The sequence below is a fragment of the Eulemur rufifrons genome, chromosome 4, assembly GCF_041146395.1.
Source record: "Eulemur rufifrons isolate Redbay chromosome 4, OSU_ERuf_1, whole genome shotgun sequence".
NCBI lineage: Eukaryota > Metazoa > Chordata > Mammalia > Primates > Lemuridae > Eulemur > Eulemur rufifrons.
In genome coordinates, this window is record NC_090986.1 from 60,078,756 (window position 1) to 60,098,121 (window position 19,366).

Genomic DNA, 19,366 nt, shown 5'->3' on the forward strand with positions numbered 1-19,366 from the left:
TTGGAGGCTCACTATAGCATTATTGCTCTTTTTATTGAATTCAGTATAAATGTGATCTATCTCCTATTCCAAGGGAGTCTATTTGAGCCAGTCTTGTGACATGTCTCCTAACAGCAATCTTATAGGAAGGCTCTAGTGCAGTTTGCTTTCTTTTTTCCTTTCTTTCTTCTTTCCTTCCAATTACAGTGAAACATTAAATTTAACTTTATTAGATATAACAAACTCAGGGACATTGTGTTCCAATAGGGGTAGCACAATGAACACAATAAATAAATAAATTACAGCGTATGTTAGAAGATGGAAAGTACTTTGTTTGGGTGGGTAATAAGATCAGGCCAGGGGAAAATATGGACAACACGAACAAGTTGCAGCGTTAAACAGGCGGTCAGTGAGGTGGGTCTTGTTGAGAGGATCAAGACCTGAAGGAGGGGGAGGAGTGAGCCGGGTGGCCATCTGAGGGAAGAGCAGTCCAGGAGGAGAGGTAGTGCCAGGATTAGGGCAGGAGCAGATACGCCCACTTAAGAGCAAAGCAGCCATTGTTGCCGGAGGGGCCAAGAGAGGGAGAGACACTAGATGAGGTCAGAGAGGTTCAAAGTATTTTGTTGGTGACAATGTACTGAACTAGCATATGTAAAGCACTTAGCACAGAGTCTGGCCCAGAGCCACAGAGCCCCTGCCTACCTTTTCCAGCCACATCTCCACTACTCTCCCTTGCAAACCCTTTGCTGCATTTATAACAGAAAGCTCTTTGAAGATTCCCCCAATATCCATGCTGTTTTAAATTTTTCCACTTTTGCACACACCTAAGATGCCCTTCTCCCATCTCTTGTCATTCTGATAAACTCCTTCAAGACCGGCCTTGGGCCCTTCTCTGGGAAAACTTCTTTGACTCCCTCTAAGGCGAGCTGATGCATCCTTCTCAGGACCAGCATGCACAGTACTTTGTATATATGTTTGTTATAAAGAGCTGATAGCTGATGACAGCTAACATTTAATGAGCACTTACTATGTGCCGTGCACTAGGTCCTTTATGTACCTTTCCTTTATTCCTCACAACAACCCTAAAAGGTATATCCTATTGTATTGTCATCCCTATTTTACAGATGAATAAATAAAGGCATGAAGAAGTTTAGTAACTTGCCTAAGATCATTCTGCTGCTAAGTGATGGTGCCAGGAGGTGAACACAGGTTTCTGGCTCCAGAGCCTTTGTGCTTTCATAATCATTATACTACCATTCTTACTATACATGAGGCAGTGTGCACCTCATGCCGTATTGCAAATATTAGTGTGTGTGCATGTGTCTCATGTATTATTTGTGAATTCTTTGAGGGCAGGGAACCATGTTAAATTCACCTTTGCTCTTTGGGGCTTTGTACACATGCTTCCTCAATTCAGCTGTGATTGAGAATAAACTATTCTTTCTCAAGACATGGGACGTATTATTCAAAATGTAAATGATCATGTGTCATCGATTCTGAATTTCATTTGGTTTTGAATTTCATTTTAATCATATTGTTGTGCTTCTGTTTCTCTCCAGACCAGTATTAGAGAGGGACAACTGTTGAAGCAAACCAGTTCTTTCCAAAGGTGGAAGAAGCGATACTTCAAACTTCGAGGCCGTACACTCTACTATGCAAAGGACTCAAAGGTAATTCAGGAGAATCCACTACTTCCAAGCGCTTGAAGTTGTGGGTGGATTTAACATTTTGATTGTTTAAGCTGTTTTTGCCTTAAAGGCTCACGATAGCATTACTGCTCTTGTATGAACTCAGTATAAATGCGATCCATCTTGGACCCCATTCCAAGGAGGTCTCTCTTTGAGTCAGTCCCATGACATGTCCCTAAGGATAATCTTTTAGGAATGCTCTAGTGTAGCTTTTTCTTTCTTTCTTTCCTTTCTCCTTCCAATTCAGTGTAGCCTTATGAGATGCAATAAACTCAACGTGTTGGGTTTCTCCCTTTTTTGCCACTTTTTACCTTATAAATCTTTCCTTGACCGTGAGCGAGAGAGTGAGTCTCTATAGTTGCTAAGAATTCCTGCTCTGTCTGGGTTCAGACAGGAGCTCATGTCCCACTTCCAGCACATTCCAGCAGAGTAGCTGTGGTTAGCATGTGTTGCTGAGAGGAGGCTTCCAGGAGATAATATACATCAAGTGCTTCCATAGACACAAAATAATCACTCCAGTATTCTAGCAATGAAGAATGAAAACCATATTGAAATAAAATCAAGACGAAATAATTATTATATGTAATAACAGGTCAACCAAATAATAATAATGCAGTTTTGGGAGAAAAATTTGTAATGATGAGCCTCTATTAGAACTGGTATTTTAGTATTACTTCAAAAATAAACATTAAGATTTCTTGCTCTTGTGCCAGTTGTATAATTAATCATTTCCATTTTAAAAAATGAATGTTCCTGATATAATTAGTAGAGTTATACACCAGGAGGTAAAAACAAATAAACAAATCTAATTCTTAAATTATGCAGCTATAGAAATAATAACCGAATAAAATAATCTTATTTTATAAGTCATTATGTTCAAGCTTGTCCCTGATCTGGCTCCATCCGGATTTTTCACATTTATCTCTAGATAGCATTGAGCCTTCAGCTTTGGCCCATGCATACCATCGCCAGAATGACTTTTCCTTTATCCCTACTTGACGAAATTCCCTGTTTTAAGTTCCACCTCCAAGAGTCCTGATTCTTTCATTCATAAGAGAAAGAGTTCAGTTGTTTTCTGCTGGAGAAATCTTCTGTGACCTTTTATAGCATTTCATTATATGTCTTCTCTTTCACTTTTATAATAATTGTCTGTCTTACATTTCAAGTTAGTTGCATCTATTTCATCTCCTGTGCTAGGCTGTAAATTCCTTGCAGTCGAGGAACAAGTCTTATAGTCAGATTGGTTGAATTGAAGTAGACATGCATAACCCTCTGAAGAGCTTGGGGTGGGTGGAAACTATCAGAAAAGGGGGGCCCTTTTTCTGCAGTTCTGGGGGTGCACTGTTATGCCTGCCTTGCTGGAAGAACCCTGAATGAGTGTGAACAATGACCGACTGAAAGTGGAAGCATACGTTTATTGACTAGAATTTCCTAATTGCTACCTCGTATGTTTTAAAACATTCCATTTCTATGGAGTTTTTTTACCACCGAAACTTTTTTGGTTAAAACAACTTTTAAGAGTATTAAAAAAACCCATCATCTTCTACTTGCAGAGCACATTCATCATCTCTTTTGAACACTTATTTATAGATGAGGAAAATAAGGTTCAGAAAGTTCAGTAACTCATCGTAACCTCAGAGAGGACTAGTTCTCAATTCTCACTGAGCAAACCTGGGAACTACTATGCTTCGCTGGCAGAGCTGTTACAAGCTTTAGAGATTGTGTGTGTGTGTGTGTGTGTGTGTATCACATACTCAGCAGGCTCCCCATAAATGGTAGTTGTTATGCTTCCAGAGAGCACAGAGCATTTGCATTGAAACAGTGTGCCCGGGGGTTCTTTGAAGTCCTTTTCAATTTGGGATTTACAGATTAGTTGTACTTCATGGTTTTATTCATCCTTCCTAAGAAGAAATTGCAGAGCATCACTAACTTAACTTTTTTTTCATTTTCTATTCCTAATTCCTGACATAGCTTCATAGTCATGAACTGATGGTAAAGTCATATTGAAGAGCATTGAGTTAGGTTTTCATCTAATGCGTTTGTGTTTTTTTTTTTTTCATTAACAGTCTCTGATATTTGATGAAGTTGACCTCTCAGATGCCAGTGTAGCTGAAGCAAGCACAAAAAATGCTAACAACAGCTTCACGGTATGATTATATTCTGCTAACTCCCTGCTCAAAAGTTATAGAAAGACCTTTCTGAAGCATGTACAGAATGCCCTGTTCAGTTACCAAATGTGTGTCAACGTGTGCATGTTGGAGCTCGTCCCAACACAGGAAACTCTACGTGCATTGCATATTCTAACACCCAATACCATTCGTGATTGTTTGGCTCAGTTAACCTGGGCTTAAATGTACTTTTAAAAAAAAATTATATTTTTTCCTTTTTAGACTTTTTAATTTTAGTATTTTAAATTTTCACCACCTTTCAATTAATTTCATTGTTCTCAAATATTTAAAAGTTTATTTATCTTCGGTATTAAAAATAATATTTTCTCCATCTGTTCTACTTTCACTCCAGTTGCCGTTGTTGGGGCACTTGCTGTAGTTCAGGCCTTTGTTTCTTCTCACTTAGGTAATTCATTTGGCAGCTGCTCAAGAGGGGTCCTCTGTTCCAGTTTCTTCTTTTCCAGTCACAGATGCATTGCTTAAAAACCTCCCTGGTTCCACATTGCCTGCAGATTGCGTCTCCAGCTCAGTCGTCAAGTCTTATATGAGCATGCCGTGGCATTTTAGTGTCACCGGACAATTATTTGTCCTTAAATGCCCCACCAGTTTATCAGTTCTGTCTGTGCCCATGCTTTCCCTGTTCTCTCCGACTTGAGTGATTCCTGCCCCATCTATAGCTGTTGAAACCCTATCAGTCCTTCAAAGCTTATTTGAGATATCCCATTTTTTCCCTACTTCTTTCATTCACAAAATATGGATTGAGTTTCCACTGTGTGCCAGGCACTTGTGCCAGTCACATGAAATTCAGAGATGAATGTATCTTGTATTCCCTCAAGATATTCACAGTATAGTTCAGTGAAGTTCGTGTGGGGTACTTTTTATATCTACATATTCCTTGGGTCCTCTAAGGTGCACTGCTCTAGTTGTGTTGTCACCCCATTCAGACTCCCAGTCCCCTCTTTAGGAAGCCCCCACTAAGGACAGTAGTGTGTTGTGCCAGGGCAGGGAGGATAGAGCAACGCCATGACAGGTGCACACTGGTGGGGCTGGGCTGGGGGAGGAAGCATATGAACTTGGATTTGGTCTTATTGATTTATGGGCATGTGGGATAATTCATAGTGTAAATATTCCTCCCCCACTCCCCCATCCCCAGGGAGAGTTTAGTTTGAGAAGAGGAAAGCCAAGAATAGAGTCCTGGGAAAATGTTAAAATTCAAGGTCCAGGAAAATGTTAAAATTCAAGGTCCGACCCATAAAGACTGAGTGAGTGCAAAGAAAGAGAATCAGGAGGCGATGATGTTTTAAAACCCCAGTGGAATGGAGTTTCACGATGGAAATTGTTAAACATCATATACTGTGGAGAGGTCCAGTCAAAGAAGAATTGGAAAGTGGTTGTTGAGTGTATTATGAATAACTTGGAGTTCACTTGGCCCCGTCGACGTGGGTAGTTTCAGCGGGTGGCATGCTCCGGGCTGTACTTAGTACAAAGTGAGAGGCAGAGAGCGAGCCAGGCTGGATGACTTTTTCTGAAAGATTGGCTGTTAAAAGAAGGAGAACAGATATAGCTAGTAGAATGCTTAGGCCAGAAGAAAGTTTTGGTTTTGTCATTGTTGTTCTTTTGCTATGTTTTAAAAATGGATTTTGAGTCTATTTATATGAAGAGAGGAAAGAATTGTTAGAACCCAAAGTTGAAGATTCAGGAGAGAGAGAGAGAATGCTTGATGGAGCATGACTGCTGAGTAAGCTGAAGGGGTAGGAACCAGAGCGCGGGTTAGGGGATCAGTACTGAACAGGACACAGAAAGCGTAGGGAAGCACATGGGGCCAGGAGGTTCATATGTATCAAACCCACATACTCCTATTTTCTTAGTGAAATTGAAGGCCAAGGTTATCTATCTTCTATGAGTGAAGGTTTAGGTTGGTTTGGAGTAGCTTCTGTAGAAAAAGAGAATTGAAACTGAACAGGGACCTGTAGAAGATTGCTAAGTAGTGAATAGTGTCTGCCAAAGATTAGAGATCAAGTTCGGTAATGTCCTTAATTCCTATGCCTATGACATTTTCTTTAAGTGAGAATAGAGAACAAACAAATGAGTTGACCCAGCGTTGATGGTTTATAGGGCACATTGGACAGAAAGATAAAGGGAATTGCTGGATGTTTGAGGGATCAGTAACTCATCCATCTTCCCCCTCTGAGGTCTCGGTTTTTGAAAATAAAATATAAGGAGTAAGGGGCAGCTTTTTTAATGGCTGAACAGAATCCAATAACTGCTAAACACAGGGCTTCTGATAAATTGTCGGAGGCATAAGGCCAAAGGGTGCTTATGCCTTCTTTCTTGCCAGTGAAGGTGGACTAGGGTGGAGTAGGAAGAGCCTCACCAGTCCTGCCAGTGAGATTGGCCACTTGTCTTCCCCTCTGCAGTGAACAGTAGTTCTCTCCCTGCCATGGAGCTTTACGGAGGGGAGATAAGAGTGCCTTCCTAACAGAGATTTATTTTTTTAATATTTTTTAATTTTGCTTTTTAATTGACATATAATCAGACATATTTATGGGGTGCTTAGTGATATTTCAATACACATAATGTATAGTGATCAGATCGGGGTAATTAGCATATCTATCATCTCAAACATTTACTATTTCTTTGTGTTGGGAACATTTAATATCCTCCTTGTAGCTATTCGAAACCATATATTATTGTTAACTGTTGTCATCCTATGGTGCTATAGAATGCTAGAACTTATTCCTGTCATCCAGCTATGATTTTGTAACCTTTAGAAGTTTAGTCTGAAAGAGAGTTTCAATGTCTAAAATTTGAAGGATGGAGTAATTTCAGGTGAGGACAAGGTGTCAGAGTAGATAAAGTAAAGGGAACTGAACAGCATGGGTCTGGAAAGGCTATTCAGATCCTTTGTACAGCTGTTTCTCGGCCGTCCAATGGCACGTGATCTCTCCTGTTGTATCTTTCTTACAGAACTTACCATATTCTGCGTTATACTTAGTTAAGGACTTATTTTTATTATAACCTCCTTGAGAACAGGGACTGTCATATTGTTTTCCCTTGTAGTGCCTTATCCATGTGCACTTGTTGATTTTAATTAATAAGATGAAAGTTTATTTCAGGCTTGAGAAGACTTTTTATTGAAATATTTTCAAGAAATTTCTTCATGCAACCAAATGTTATTTCTGAAATTTGTCGGACTAGAAATGTAGGGACTAAGAAGTTAGGCAGATTGCTTAGGGTTCTACAGCACATGAATTTGGTAGAACTTTCCAGGGCGTAAAAAGGAGCGAGAGAATGTTTTCAACCAGTAATTGGCAATCCTCCCTGTCTTCGACTGTTGTGACTGCTGCTGACCCTGCCATTGTGGCCAGCTCGTGTCAGAGGTTAATGGTGTTGCGTGATGGTGTTATGGCTGGAGGATCCAGGAATGGCCAAATTCTACTTCATTACATCCATCCCCGGTCTCTTTGAAGTTCCTAAGCATGATATATTGACAAAGTACAATATAAATAGTAACTGAAAAATGGAAAACCTGCACTTTGCCTGAAAGCCCAATGTCGAATTCTCTGGTAAAATGGATTATAGAGACCAGGGCAGCAACTGACCTCCCCTGGGAAGCTCCTCAGCGTCACTTCCATTGCATTTGATTGGTGTGTGTGTGTCACTAACGCCGGCCAGCCGAGCTTCAAGGAGTAGGGACATAGACAATCAGGACAGTGGTGTCAAAGGAGTGGGGGACATGCTTTAAAACCTGTATACAGTATGATTACTTTTCCTTTTTTGCACAGTCTCTCATTCCCATCCAGAGTTAATAAATGTCTTGTTTTTTTCCATTGTCTACATTGGCTCAGGTATTATATTAGTTTTCTATTGCTGGGTAACAAACCACCACCAACTTAGTGGCTTAAAACAATGCCCATTTATCTCACAGTTTCTGTCTGTCGCACAGCATGGGTAGATTTCTCTGCTCCTGGTCTTATGATATTAAAATAAATGGATATGATAAATTAAATATGTATATGTGTGTATTTATATGTACACACACTTTTAAATTGCCTGAAATTGGGCTTATTTTTGACTGTGGTTTGAGTTTATGGTTTTATAAGTGTCTCCTGCAGTAGGCAACTGCAACCAAACCTGCTAACATTGAAAGCATTTTTTTTTTATGATTTTAGGTGACAGTGATGTGATCAGGGAATGGAAAAGGACAATCCCTGAAAGCCTTATCGTCATTTTATAAGCCTGTAGGCTAATGTTCATTAATTTATTTGTAGTTTAAGTTCCACCATAGCATTTTACACGATTGTTAAATCTATGTTTTTTGTTGTTAATTTTTTAAAATTATTCATTTTCTATTTTATTGATGTCTGTATGCTGTTCTGGAGTTTCATTATCACACTAACCTTTTTATCTTTAACACAGTCCTGTGCTGTATGTGAACGTGTTGTTCTTTTATTAGGCTGGAGAGAGAATTAATTTCCTCTTGGTCACACAGGTGCCACCCTGGGAAGGGGCTCCCAGATATCCTGATGTTTAATCCAAGGCTCTTTCCAATCACACAGTATCCTCTCCATCTGGACAGTCTTTGCCTCTGCTCTTCTTTCTTCCCTCACCCACTCCTCTCTTTGTCTCTTTCTCATTAATCAGAACACGTACATCCTCAGGTTTTTTTGATTTACCAAATTGCAGAGGATAGGAGCTCAGACTCTGAAGTCAAACAGCCTGAGGTTGGGTCCTGGCTCAGCCACATCTAGTTATGTGACCTTGGACAAACTAGTTTACCCCTCTAAATCCTAGTTTCCTCACCTGTAATCTGAGGATAATAAAGGTACCTGCCCCTTAGGGTTATGAGGATTAAATTAAATGTGATAATGCACTAAAAGACCTAGCACAGTGAAGAGCACATACTGTTTAGTAAATGTTAGTGGCTGTTCTTTTTTTGAATTTATTACCCCTCTATTTCCTTTACAAGTGGCAGCATGTTGCCAATTCCTAAAAGTTGGGGAATTTTGAAGGGGAATATGGATGAACTTTGTCTTGATAAAAGATTCCATTGGCCCTGTCTTTCAGGGGGATAGCAAAGATTTATGTCCACTCTTACCTCATATTATTAATAATAAATATTACTGGGAAAAGCAACCATTTGGTAATGAATGAAATTATACCCTCACCTTGTTAGGTAAATGTTATTTGCTAAAGAAGAGCTTTTAAATGATTTGAAAGTCATCACAATCACATGGTGTGTGTGAGGCTTTTAAGGCGTGCTGTTCAAATGACTGTTTTCTTTAAATTTTAATGAAGATTAGGCTAAACCTTAAACAAATGAGTCATTATTTTAAAGAAATTATTGTACTGGCATTGTTAAAACCTCTTATGGAAGCTTGTAGAGAAAGTAGAATGTGTTTTGTTTGTTTGAAGTGGAAAGAAATACAGAGGTACTTTATTTTGCTTATTAAACCACGCTTGCTGTTTTCAGTGAGTGGTCTGCAGGTGTGTGCGAAATTTCATGGGTACTGCACAGCCCCACTGGCTTACTTGGTTGGTAAAACACAGGCACCCTGTGGTAGCACTTATTTTTAGAACTAAATGAGCACTAGAACAAAGAGCGATTTTAGTTCAGGGGTCACTTGCCACAGCAGATGTGACCAAAAGTTGATTAGCATTAGATTATGATTCTTCCTAAATATAACGGAAAAAGACACCAAAAAACAAAGAGAACATACACTTATGGCAAGTAAAATGCCAGAAATTGTGCATTCGTAGTATAATTGAAATGAACAGGCTGGGTTTTAATGGGAGGGAAAATTCTTAAGAATTTGTTTCTTTAATGTTTACTATTTATTTTCCTGCAAGCTTCCTCTCTATTAATATAGTTCAGTTCATCTCTAAGAGGAATATCACATCCTTTGAACCCAAGAAAGTGTCAGTTTACTTTTATCCATTAATATCTCAATATTTAGTTACAAAGGAAGTAACTAAAAGTTGGTTTTTTTCATATCACTGGTGAATGCACACACACAAAATATTTAGATTATTACCTCAATAAATTGAGACAAATAAATCACTGCGACAAATAAATTGCTTACCTTATTTGATAATATTTGTTGTTATTATTATACTATGTTCCTGTTCTAAATGCTTTATATCTGATAACCCATTCAATTTGTTTTATGAATCCTGTAAGGTAAGAACTTATGATGATCCCATCTGGTAGATGAGGAATCTGCAACAGAGAGGCTAACATCTAATGTATGTAATAACTAGAATCTGAACCCCTCTATGTCATCTGGCTTCAGTCTGTATTCTTGACCACGCTGCTATCCTGCCTCTTTATTAGGGAGTTTTAAATAAATGTGGTTCAGATAGTTTTCCTCTAATTGGTCACTACATGTTCAGTTGTCTTTGCTACAAGCCAATCAGAGTCTTATGCTGCATTACCAGGTGTATAGCAAGCACTTGCCAGCCAGCCTACAAATCTAGAATATTACATTACGTTTTGGGCACTTTATTTTAAAGAGAAATGTTGACTGAACAGCTCACAAAGAAAGGTAACAAACATTATAAAAAGGTCTGTGAATCATGGGATTGATTGGCACTTAAGGGTACTTTTTATTTTAAAGGCTTGGGAAAATGGGACAGATGTCTTTTTAATATTTGAAGAATTCTCATATAGGAGAAGCAATACATAGGTTTTGTGTTCCTGAAGTGTGCAGGACAAAGACCTGTGGTTGAATTCATGGAGGGACAATTTCAGCTCAATGTAAAAGAGAACTTTCTAACTTGAGTCGTCTGATAGAACAGGCCCCTTGTGAGGTCATAGCTCTGCCCATTATTAGAAATCTTCAGTCATCTCATTCCCTGTGAGCTGGAAGGGGCCTTCAAGGAGAGAGTTCTCAGAACAGACTCAGGTTTAAAATGCTGAAATGAATTTCTCAAGGTTGAGTGGCTGATAGCTGTGCACAGCTAGTGCAAAATTTGGGCCCCTCAGTTCTTGGTGTTTGTTGAGACAGACAAGGAGGAGTGGATTTAGAGATTTCTGGGCTCTATGCTAGACACTTTACACACGCTGTCTCCTTGTACCACACAGCAAGCGCTAACTGACAATCTTTCAAGAATGCACTTGGAGAATCTTTATGTGGAGTGTGTGTGTGAGAGAGGGTGTGGGGAGATGGTGAAGACTGAGATTTCCTTGTAGGCACAGCCAATGTCTTCTTCACCACTGAATGCCCAATGCCTTGGCACAGAGGAGAAAGCCAACAAATATTTGTTGAATGAATGAAGGAATGTGTTCTTGTTGAGTGAATGAATGAATATTTGTAAACTCTGTTTTTCTTTGTATCATTTCATGTTTTAGCCCAGAGAACACAGTTTCCTAATTTTCCCCCATGATCTTGGGTTATATATAATATGCCTGTAAATACTTGCATCCTCATTGAAGTCTTTATATAATGATCACACTTTTTTATGCCATGTCTTCCAAACACAATTTTTGTCTTTCATTAATCATTGTAGTAGTCCCACCTTTGTTTATGTTACTATTAGATGTCTGATAGCAGCAAACCTCATACTTTCATATTATGTTGGTTAAAATATTTTATGGCATTCCAAAATGATACCATATCAATACAATTTAAGTGTTCTTTTGCCGTTGAAAGTTGATTTATATATATATATATAAAACCATTTAGATGGTTTTATATAATGCGAGTTGATAATTTATAAGTCAAGTTTGAAATTTATGTCTTAAACATTAGAGATTTTTAGAAATGAAATATCATTGTTTCTGTGGGTATATAATATTTATTTTTTCATTTAGTGATACAGCATCATTTCCAAGAATATAACTCAGAGAAATAGCTCTTAAAGTAATTATGGGCTTCCTCAGAAGAAAGTCCTAGGGGGTAAAAAACCATTGGTACTTTTGTAGCTAGACTAAAATCTTGGGTAGAGATAAGATGTGGCAGAGGAACAGTGCCTTTGTCTCCACCTTCACTAGTAGCCTTCCATAGAGCTTTCAAATGGGCTTTCCAAAGTAAGGCGAGACCCAATAATCATGTCCTTGAGTATTCTGCCAGCTCTGGAGCTCTGGGGCCTAGGCCTCCCTCGCAAAATCAGACCATGGGAGTCCCAGCACATAGATCAGTTTCAAAAAGGTCTGTTGTGCTCTGAATAGATACTATCAATAAATTGGGGGGGGGGGGATGTTTTCATCCAAAGAATTGTGTCCTTAGGGGCTGAGGCAGGGTATGATGATAAGTTGCCATGCTTGTCATTATCACTTTCCCCTTCCCCCGTGCCTGGTCTTGCTAAAGATCCATGACTCAGGGAAAACTGGCATTCCTGATCAGTAACCTTCAACCTGCTGCCTCCAGCACTTTGTCTGTCCTCCTGGGCTATTGCACAGTGGTTCACTCCCTACCACATCCTCCACTTTTAGGACTGCCCCTAGAATTCATTCATCCATTCATTTAGCAAACATTTATTGAGAGTTCATTATATGTATCAGACATTGTGCTAGATTCTGGGTATATAGTGGTGAATAAAAAGAATTGGCCATTGAGTACCAAAGTTTTAAAAAGTTTTTACTCGAATTTAAACACTTTTAAAAGAATGTGGTGCCTGCCTTCAGGGATAGGTCCCTATGTGGTCTTGGGAATAGGACACTTGGGATCCAAAAAACAAGGGATCACCTCCCAACTGGGACTGGAAACTGTGCCACCACAGAGGCCCAGCTGACAGGAAAGAGAGGGCATTACAATTCTCTTAGCGCTTGGGGCCCAGACCATTCAGGATGCCATAGACAGACTCCTTCTGGGACTGCTGCTTCTGCTCTTCTCCACAAACATGTCCCCAACCCAGTATTTCTGAGGCCAAAACATGGCGACCATGTAGAACTTTTTATCCCTGAGTCTGGACACCAGTGCTTTATGAAGGAGGCCTTTAGCCTTAGGCACCTTGTAGTTGGCCAATGGAAGACTGCCGTCCAGATGAAAAGTTTTAACTTTGTATTGTGTATGCTTGACCTTCCCAGTGCCCCTGCCATATTGAATTCAGGTTGTGTTAGCTGATCAGAGTTGGGGTGGAGGGTCAGGCGGCTGTCTAAGGGTACTCTCAGAAGCTTCCAGTAAGCTGCTCCCACTGGTATGGAATTCAAGGCAGAAGTTAGTCTTTATGTCTTGGAGACAAAGAGATTAGTAGTAAGGAAGTATTAAAGAGAACCGACATCTTAGAAGGTGTGGCCATAGAACGGCGCTGGCCCTTGACATCAGGACTGGATCAGGCCCCTCCCAGCAAGATCGAGTGATATCTTCCATTGATCCAGACACCAGGATTGCCCAGTAATACTGTCTGCTGGAATCAGCTGGTAGGGCCTCTTGTTTCTGTAACTGGGTTGCTTTTACACTTCTGTAATGCTTTGTAATAATCTAGCACAACACTATTTAGTGTGAATGTCTGACAGTGGGCAGCTACTGGGGCAGTAACCAGAAGTCACATAGGCCTGCCGCTAATATTTCAAGTGGGCAGAGTCACAGTATTCTGTGTGTTGTAGATCTTGTGTTTATAAGAGCAATGGGCTCAGTGTTTGGTCTCTGTGGTCTGGTTTCTGCATAAGCCTTGGCCATTTTCTTTTTCAGAATTCCATCAATAAAGGATGCAAATAATAATTAATTAATTTTCCCTAGTTACTCAACAACATTATTAGGGCTGTCCTACTTGTTAGGCCCGTAATGTGAGAAAGCTGTCAGGACCAAGCAGCTAATCCTTCTCCCTATGGGGCCTTTGTAAGAACTCAGATTGTTTGGACTTATTGTACCGGTAAAGTGCTCATCAGAATACATTTTAGATGGGATGTGCCTTTTCAGGATGGTTAGAATCATGCCCATCAGTGAGGACTGACGTGACTGTCATCAAAATGACTGTAGATAAACTTCTAAAAGATTTTAACTTGAGGTTTAACACAATATCAAGATACACACGTTATAGGATAGATTGAGTCTTCATCAATGCCTTCACTGTCCCCGTCATCCAGAATCAGCAAGGGTAGTAAAATGTACCATTGATGTATACAAAGATCTATATACAAGGATATCGGCTGCACATGGTAATAACCAAAGTTGGAAACAATCCATATGTGCAAGTTAGAGACTGACTGGTTGGAGTGAATTATGAAACATATCACACAATGACATACTATACCGCCATTTAAAAGATGAATCAGCACTATATGTAACAATATACATACCAAACTCCAAGTTTTATTCAGTGGGAAAAGCCAGATATATAACAGTGTGCATACATGAAATGTTACTCTGTATGGCCAGGCGTGTGGCTCACGCTTGTAATCCTAGCACTCTGGGAGGCAGAGACAGAAGGATCGCATGAGGCCAAGAGTTCTAGACCAGCCTGAGCAAGAGTGAGACCCCGTTTCTACAAAAACTAGAAAAATTAGCCGAGTGGTGGTAGCGTGTGCTTGTAGTCCCAGCTACTTGGGAGGCTGAGACAGGAGGATCGCTTGAGGTTGTAGTGAACTATGATGATATCACTGCACTCTAGCCCAGCTGACAGAGCAAGACCCTGTCTAAAAAAAAAAAAAAAATGTTACTTTGTGTGTGTGTGTGTGTGTGTGTGTGTGTGCAGGCATGCATTTAAACCTCAAAAGGGCACATAGTTGTTATATATAGATGGAATATCTCTGGAGAGATATACAGGAAGCTAACAATATTTGCTTTCAGGAGGGGAGGTTGGTAACTGGGAGCAGGCTTAGGAGGGAGACATACTGTTTATTCTAAATACATTTTGAATTTTTTTAATCAACATGTTTATTACCTATTCAAAAATTTATGAAATGCTATGTGGGAACCCCCTTTTGGTAGCTTCTTATCAGTTGCATTGACGAGAGTGATGGGCTTGGCAGGAAGACCACCTTGAATGCTGCCACAGTGTCCAGGTAAACCAGGGTAGGGGCACATGTCAGATTGTCTGCAGTGGGAGGGCAGGGGGGACTGGAGGAGAGACCTCGTGTAGAAAAACTGGAGAGCTGTGGCCAAAGGCAGACCAGAAGGAGAGGAGGAAGCTAATGTAGAGTTGTTGAATTTGAGAGAATGGTATATAAATGATGCCTTTAATTAAGGGTAGAAAATGGGAATAAAAGTAGGTTTGTGGAGGGAGGGAGAGCGTAAGGAAGACTTCATGTCTGGATATTGTGAGTTTGAAGTGACGCTAAGATATCCTGGCAATGTCTAGCAGGCAATTCACAGAAGTGCTTTAAACACTATTAAAATGGCTTAAAGTACTTTTTTGCTATCATTTTCATGGCTCTTTTTAAGTTTCTAGCATATTCAAATATCTTTTCCATTCCTTAAGTATGATTATGGTGTAATGGAAAATTTAGGTTTTAGAAATATTTTAGTTTTATGGTGCCCAATACAAACAAGATAATTATTTTGTTTTGAAACTTCCCATTACATATGTGTCCTGCACAAAGCCATTTACGGTTACAAACCAAAGCTTGTGCCAAGGGAGCGAGGCTAATGCATTGTTCCAATCTCTGGTACAGTCTGAAAATATTAAATGAATGGTAAAACTTTTAATGTGTCCATTAACCAATACCGCTAATTTACAGTGGGAGTGTATGTGACAGCCTACATAAATAATTTCTGAAATCTCTGTGGTCCTTGTTATTACAATTAATATTAAAAAAATTCTAGTTTCCCATGTACAATGTAATATTTCCAATTCAATGCCATATATGATTATATATCTTGTAAATATTTTGTTCTCTGAAGGTGCCTGGTTTGTACCTTGTCTATGTTAGTAAATGAAATTATTATTATTATTATTATTATATATCAGCATCTTTGTATTCCTTTCTTGCTCACCTTTAAAGAACGTACAGGTAGGTATAGTATTGAGATGCAACTGTGAAGCTGCCCTGATTATTTTTTTTAAGGTGAGGAAAAGTAAGCAGCACATGCAGTCTTTTCTGCCTGCCCTTCCAGGATGGTGTCAGTAAATTCTTTGCCATTCCTTCTTTCTCTGGTAGATGGCTAGGAAAGCAGACAGAATTTAGTTTCAATCCTACCTGCGCTTCATGACCTTGGACAAGTTACAAACCTTTCTGAGCCTTAGGGTCCTCCAAAGAAAAATTGGATCGCTACTTTTTGAATTGTGTGGATGAAATGAGATTATATACCTGGCCTGTTATGAGTACTCCATAAATGATAACTCTTAGTATTTTGGACTCGTGAAATGATTTTAATGCCAAACACAAATGGTAGAACACAGATGGGGCTTAAGGCAACTGGTTAATAAAATGGGGGAGGTGTTGACCCTAGAAAACAAAGGAGTCAGGGAGGACTTGTAAACTCAATTGCCCCCAGGGACTACTTGGCAATCTAAGTGTGTGAAGTGACCAGCTGAAGAAAATAGGCATAATCTGCTTGTGCTTGTACCTTTATGGTAGATTTTAATTTTTTTTAATAACACTGCATTTCAGGGTTCAAACAGAATAACCAAATAAAAACATCAGAGATTATACTTTTGTGCCCTCTATTATATTACATGGATGCAGTAGATGGAAGGCTATTTGAATTGGTCCCACAAATTGGAATCCTATTGAGGGCAGACGAGAACATTGGGAAGTGGGGAGCAGAAGGGTGCTGTAAAGAGAAATAGGGAGCCATAGAGAATAAGAGCACTTTCTTGACATTATTTCTACTATACCAGACCCTGCCTTTTTGAGCAGGAAAGTTGGATGCTTCCAGGAGCCTTCATGGTGGATAAACAGGTATGCACAGAATCACCTGGGTAGCTCTGCCAAGCAACATCTAAAATTACATCTAAAATTATCCATACACCCTCCCCCTGCACAAACCAAGATTTTGTTCAACAGGTCTGCTTTGGAGCTTGGTTTGAGTGTATTTTGAAAAATACTTGGCTCGGTTGAGGTGCACATGTGCAGTTGCAGACCTGTGCTGTTGGATGTAGAAGTCTCTTCTCCAGTTTATTCTTTGAGAGTATCTCAAAACAGTCACTTAAGATGCATGACTACATTGTAGTTTGGCACATTTCAGTTGTCAAAGTGATTTGTTTCACTCCATAAAGGAAGGATGAAAAAAAAGCAACATACATAATTAAAGAGTTAGATATAGATTTTATGAGGAAAGATGGAAGAGATATATTAAGACTGAGCAGTTGGTGACCAGGTATAGCAAAGCTAGTGATAAAAAGGCACATAATTATGCCTGATTAGACTATAACACGAGTCAAATTATATCACCTAAATTATAATAAATACAGACAATAAAAATTGTTATAGTACAATTAACTTTCTACTGGTCCTGCTTTCCAATAAAGGCATTGCACTGCATGTAGATTTTTATTTCAATAAGGGCAGAGCAGGATTATTCACTAAAGATACAACAATAAGTCCTGCAATAGGGCAGTTGTGATCAGTTTGTTGTTAGGAACTTTAGGTTAGAAATAAGAATTTCTTAATGGAAAAAGTTATTAGACATTTAAAATGACCAGAGAAGGTTGCAGAATTTCCTTCATTGCTGAATCAAAAATTTGAGTTAAAACAAGTAGCCATCTCTCTTGAATAGTTTAGATGTGGTGCCTACTAGAGACCCGCATGCTGAATTCTTTCAGTGATGTGCAGAGACTCTGATGCTCTCAGTTTTGGTAAGCCTTTTGCCATTTTATGATGCTGCTTTGGGCAAGGCTAGATGCAATGCAATTAAGGGGAGTCAATTTTTTCCTAATTTCTTGGTTGACATTTTCCTAATGTCTTCAGAGGAGTAGATCAGTAGTAGGTCATTATCATTATTCCTAATTTAGTGGTTTGCTGGTCAGTGACTATTTTTTTGGCAAAATTCCTCTATTTCTGACTTAAGCTCATTTGACTTTCATCTTGGACCACACTTACACAAGAAGTATATACATTTGCAGAAGAAATCTATAAATGTATATGTGATTTCTTTCACTGCTAAGAAGACTTGTGATGCTAACATTTACTGAGCTTTGACTGCATGGCAAACACTATGCTAAGTGCTCTACTTGGTTTAACTCACTGAGCCACACCTGACTCTGCAGAGCTATGAATTACTGCTCTAGTCCCACTCAGCAGAGGGGAGGCTGAGGCTCAGAGAGCCCAGGAAATGTGTCCATAGCCAGACAGGTAAGAAGGGATGCTGTTGGGATTCAGGTTAGATTGGTCTGACTCTGGAGTTTAGACACAGAATTAGATTCTGCTTTTATATTAGTGATTTCCAATCGAGAATTTGCAGACTAACAATTCCCTCCAATGCACTTCTGTTTAGAAACTTCTCTCATTTGTAAAGTTCTAACATGGTTGTAGAGGACAATAAAACATCTTTAGACACTGGGTCTCAAACTTGGCTGTACTTTGGATCACCTGGGAGTTAAAAAAAAAAATACTGGTGTCTGGGTCCTACTTGCAGATGTTCTGAGTTTATTGGTATGGCGTGTGGCCTTGACATTGGGATTGTAACCACCCACCCCCAGGTGATTCTAATGTACCGCAGAGTTTGTGAACTCCTGCTTTAGAACAATGCAAAATTTTAAATTCTAAATTCCCATCTTTTTATTAGCAAAAAAGTAGTCATTTTTTTATTACAGAAATACTATGTATTTGCTTTAGAAACTGCAGACAAACCAGAAAAATATGATTAAAATGATCTGTAATCCCTTCACTGAAATATAACAGTGCCATTTTGGCTATGTATCTCCCCGCCCCCATAGATACTTATATATTTAAAGTCTTAACTACAATGTTACTCTTCTGTAGAATTTTATATTTAATGCCAGATTATCTTATGTATGTTTTATGTATTTTTGTTTTACCAAAAATTCTTGATTCTTATACATACGTAGTAGTGTTGTTGAATCTTTTATAGGCCAGTAACTCCCAACCTGGGGCAATATCTCTATTAATGGAGAGTTCGTATATTATCTGAGGTATCGCTTACCGAGCTGATTTAGATGTCTCTCCTTTGGACCCTCTTGTACAGCATGTTTTCAGATAAGTAAATCCTTGGTTTACTTCTTGTCTCCTTCATGGATTCTTAAGGCAAATCCCATGTGGTTTTTATCCCTGGGCTCTGGCATGTGGGACATGCTCAGTAAATGCTGGAATGAATGAGCAGACAGACAGATGTGTTCCAGGATCCGAGGAGGGCATGGTGGATATAGCTGAAAAAATTGCTGAAGTAGATTCAGACATTCCTGAAAAAAAAAAAAAAAAATCATTTGGAAATGTAGGGGTAGTAGGAAGAGAGGGTTAAAGTGGAGTCAAAATAAGGACAGCTGCTATGGGACATTTTAGGATTTGTAAGCTTGAGATCCTTCAAGAAAAGTAAAATGTCCTCTGATTCCAGAAACTTCCTGGACTTGGCCACCACCAGGCTCAGCCTTCCCTGGGGAATAGCTCCTCTTCCCCCATTGTGGTGATGGGATCGTGTTCTATCTTTCCATCTTTCATATCCTACTCATTTTATAATAAAAAGGCTGAAG

The 19,366-nt window shown here is 39.2% G+C and overlaps 1 protein-coding gene across 2 annotated transcripts in view; it reads left to right on the forward strand.

Moving 5' to 3' along the window:
* DGKH (diacylglycerol kinase eta) overlaps positions 1-19,366 on the forward strand; it is a 152,315-nt gene that overhangs the window by 66,772 nt on the left and 66,177 nt on the right. For both annotated transcript variants that reach the window (XM_069467208.1, XM_069467209.1), the window contains exons 2-3: positions 1,539-1,649; positions 3,734-3,814. In XM_069467208.1, the coding sequence (XP_069323309.1) occupies positions 1,539-1,649; positions 3,734-3,814 (192 nt within the window). The remainder of the gene's footprint in view (positions 1-1,538; positions 1,650-3,733; positions 3,815-19,366) is intronic.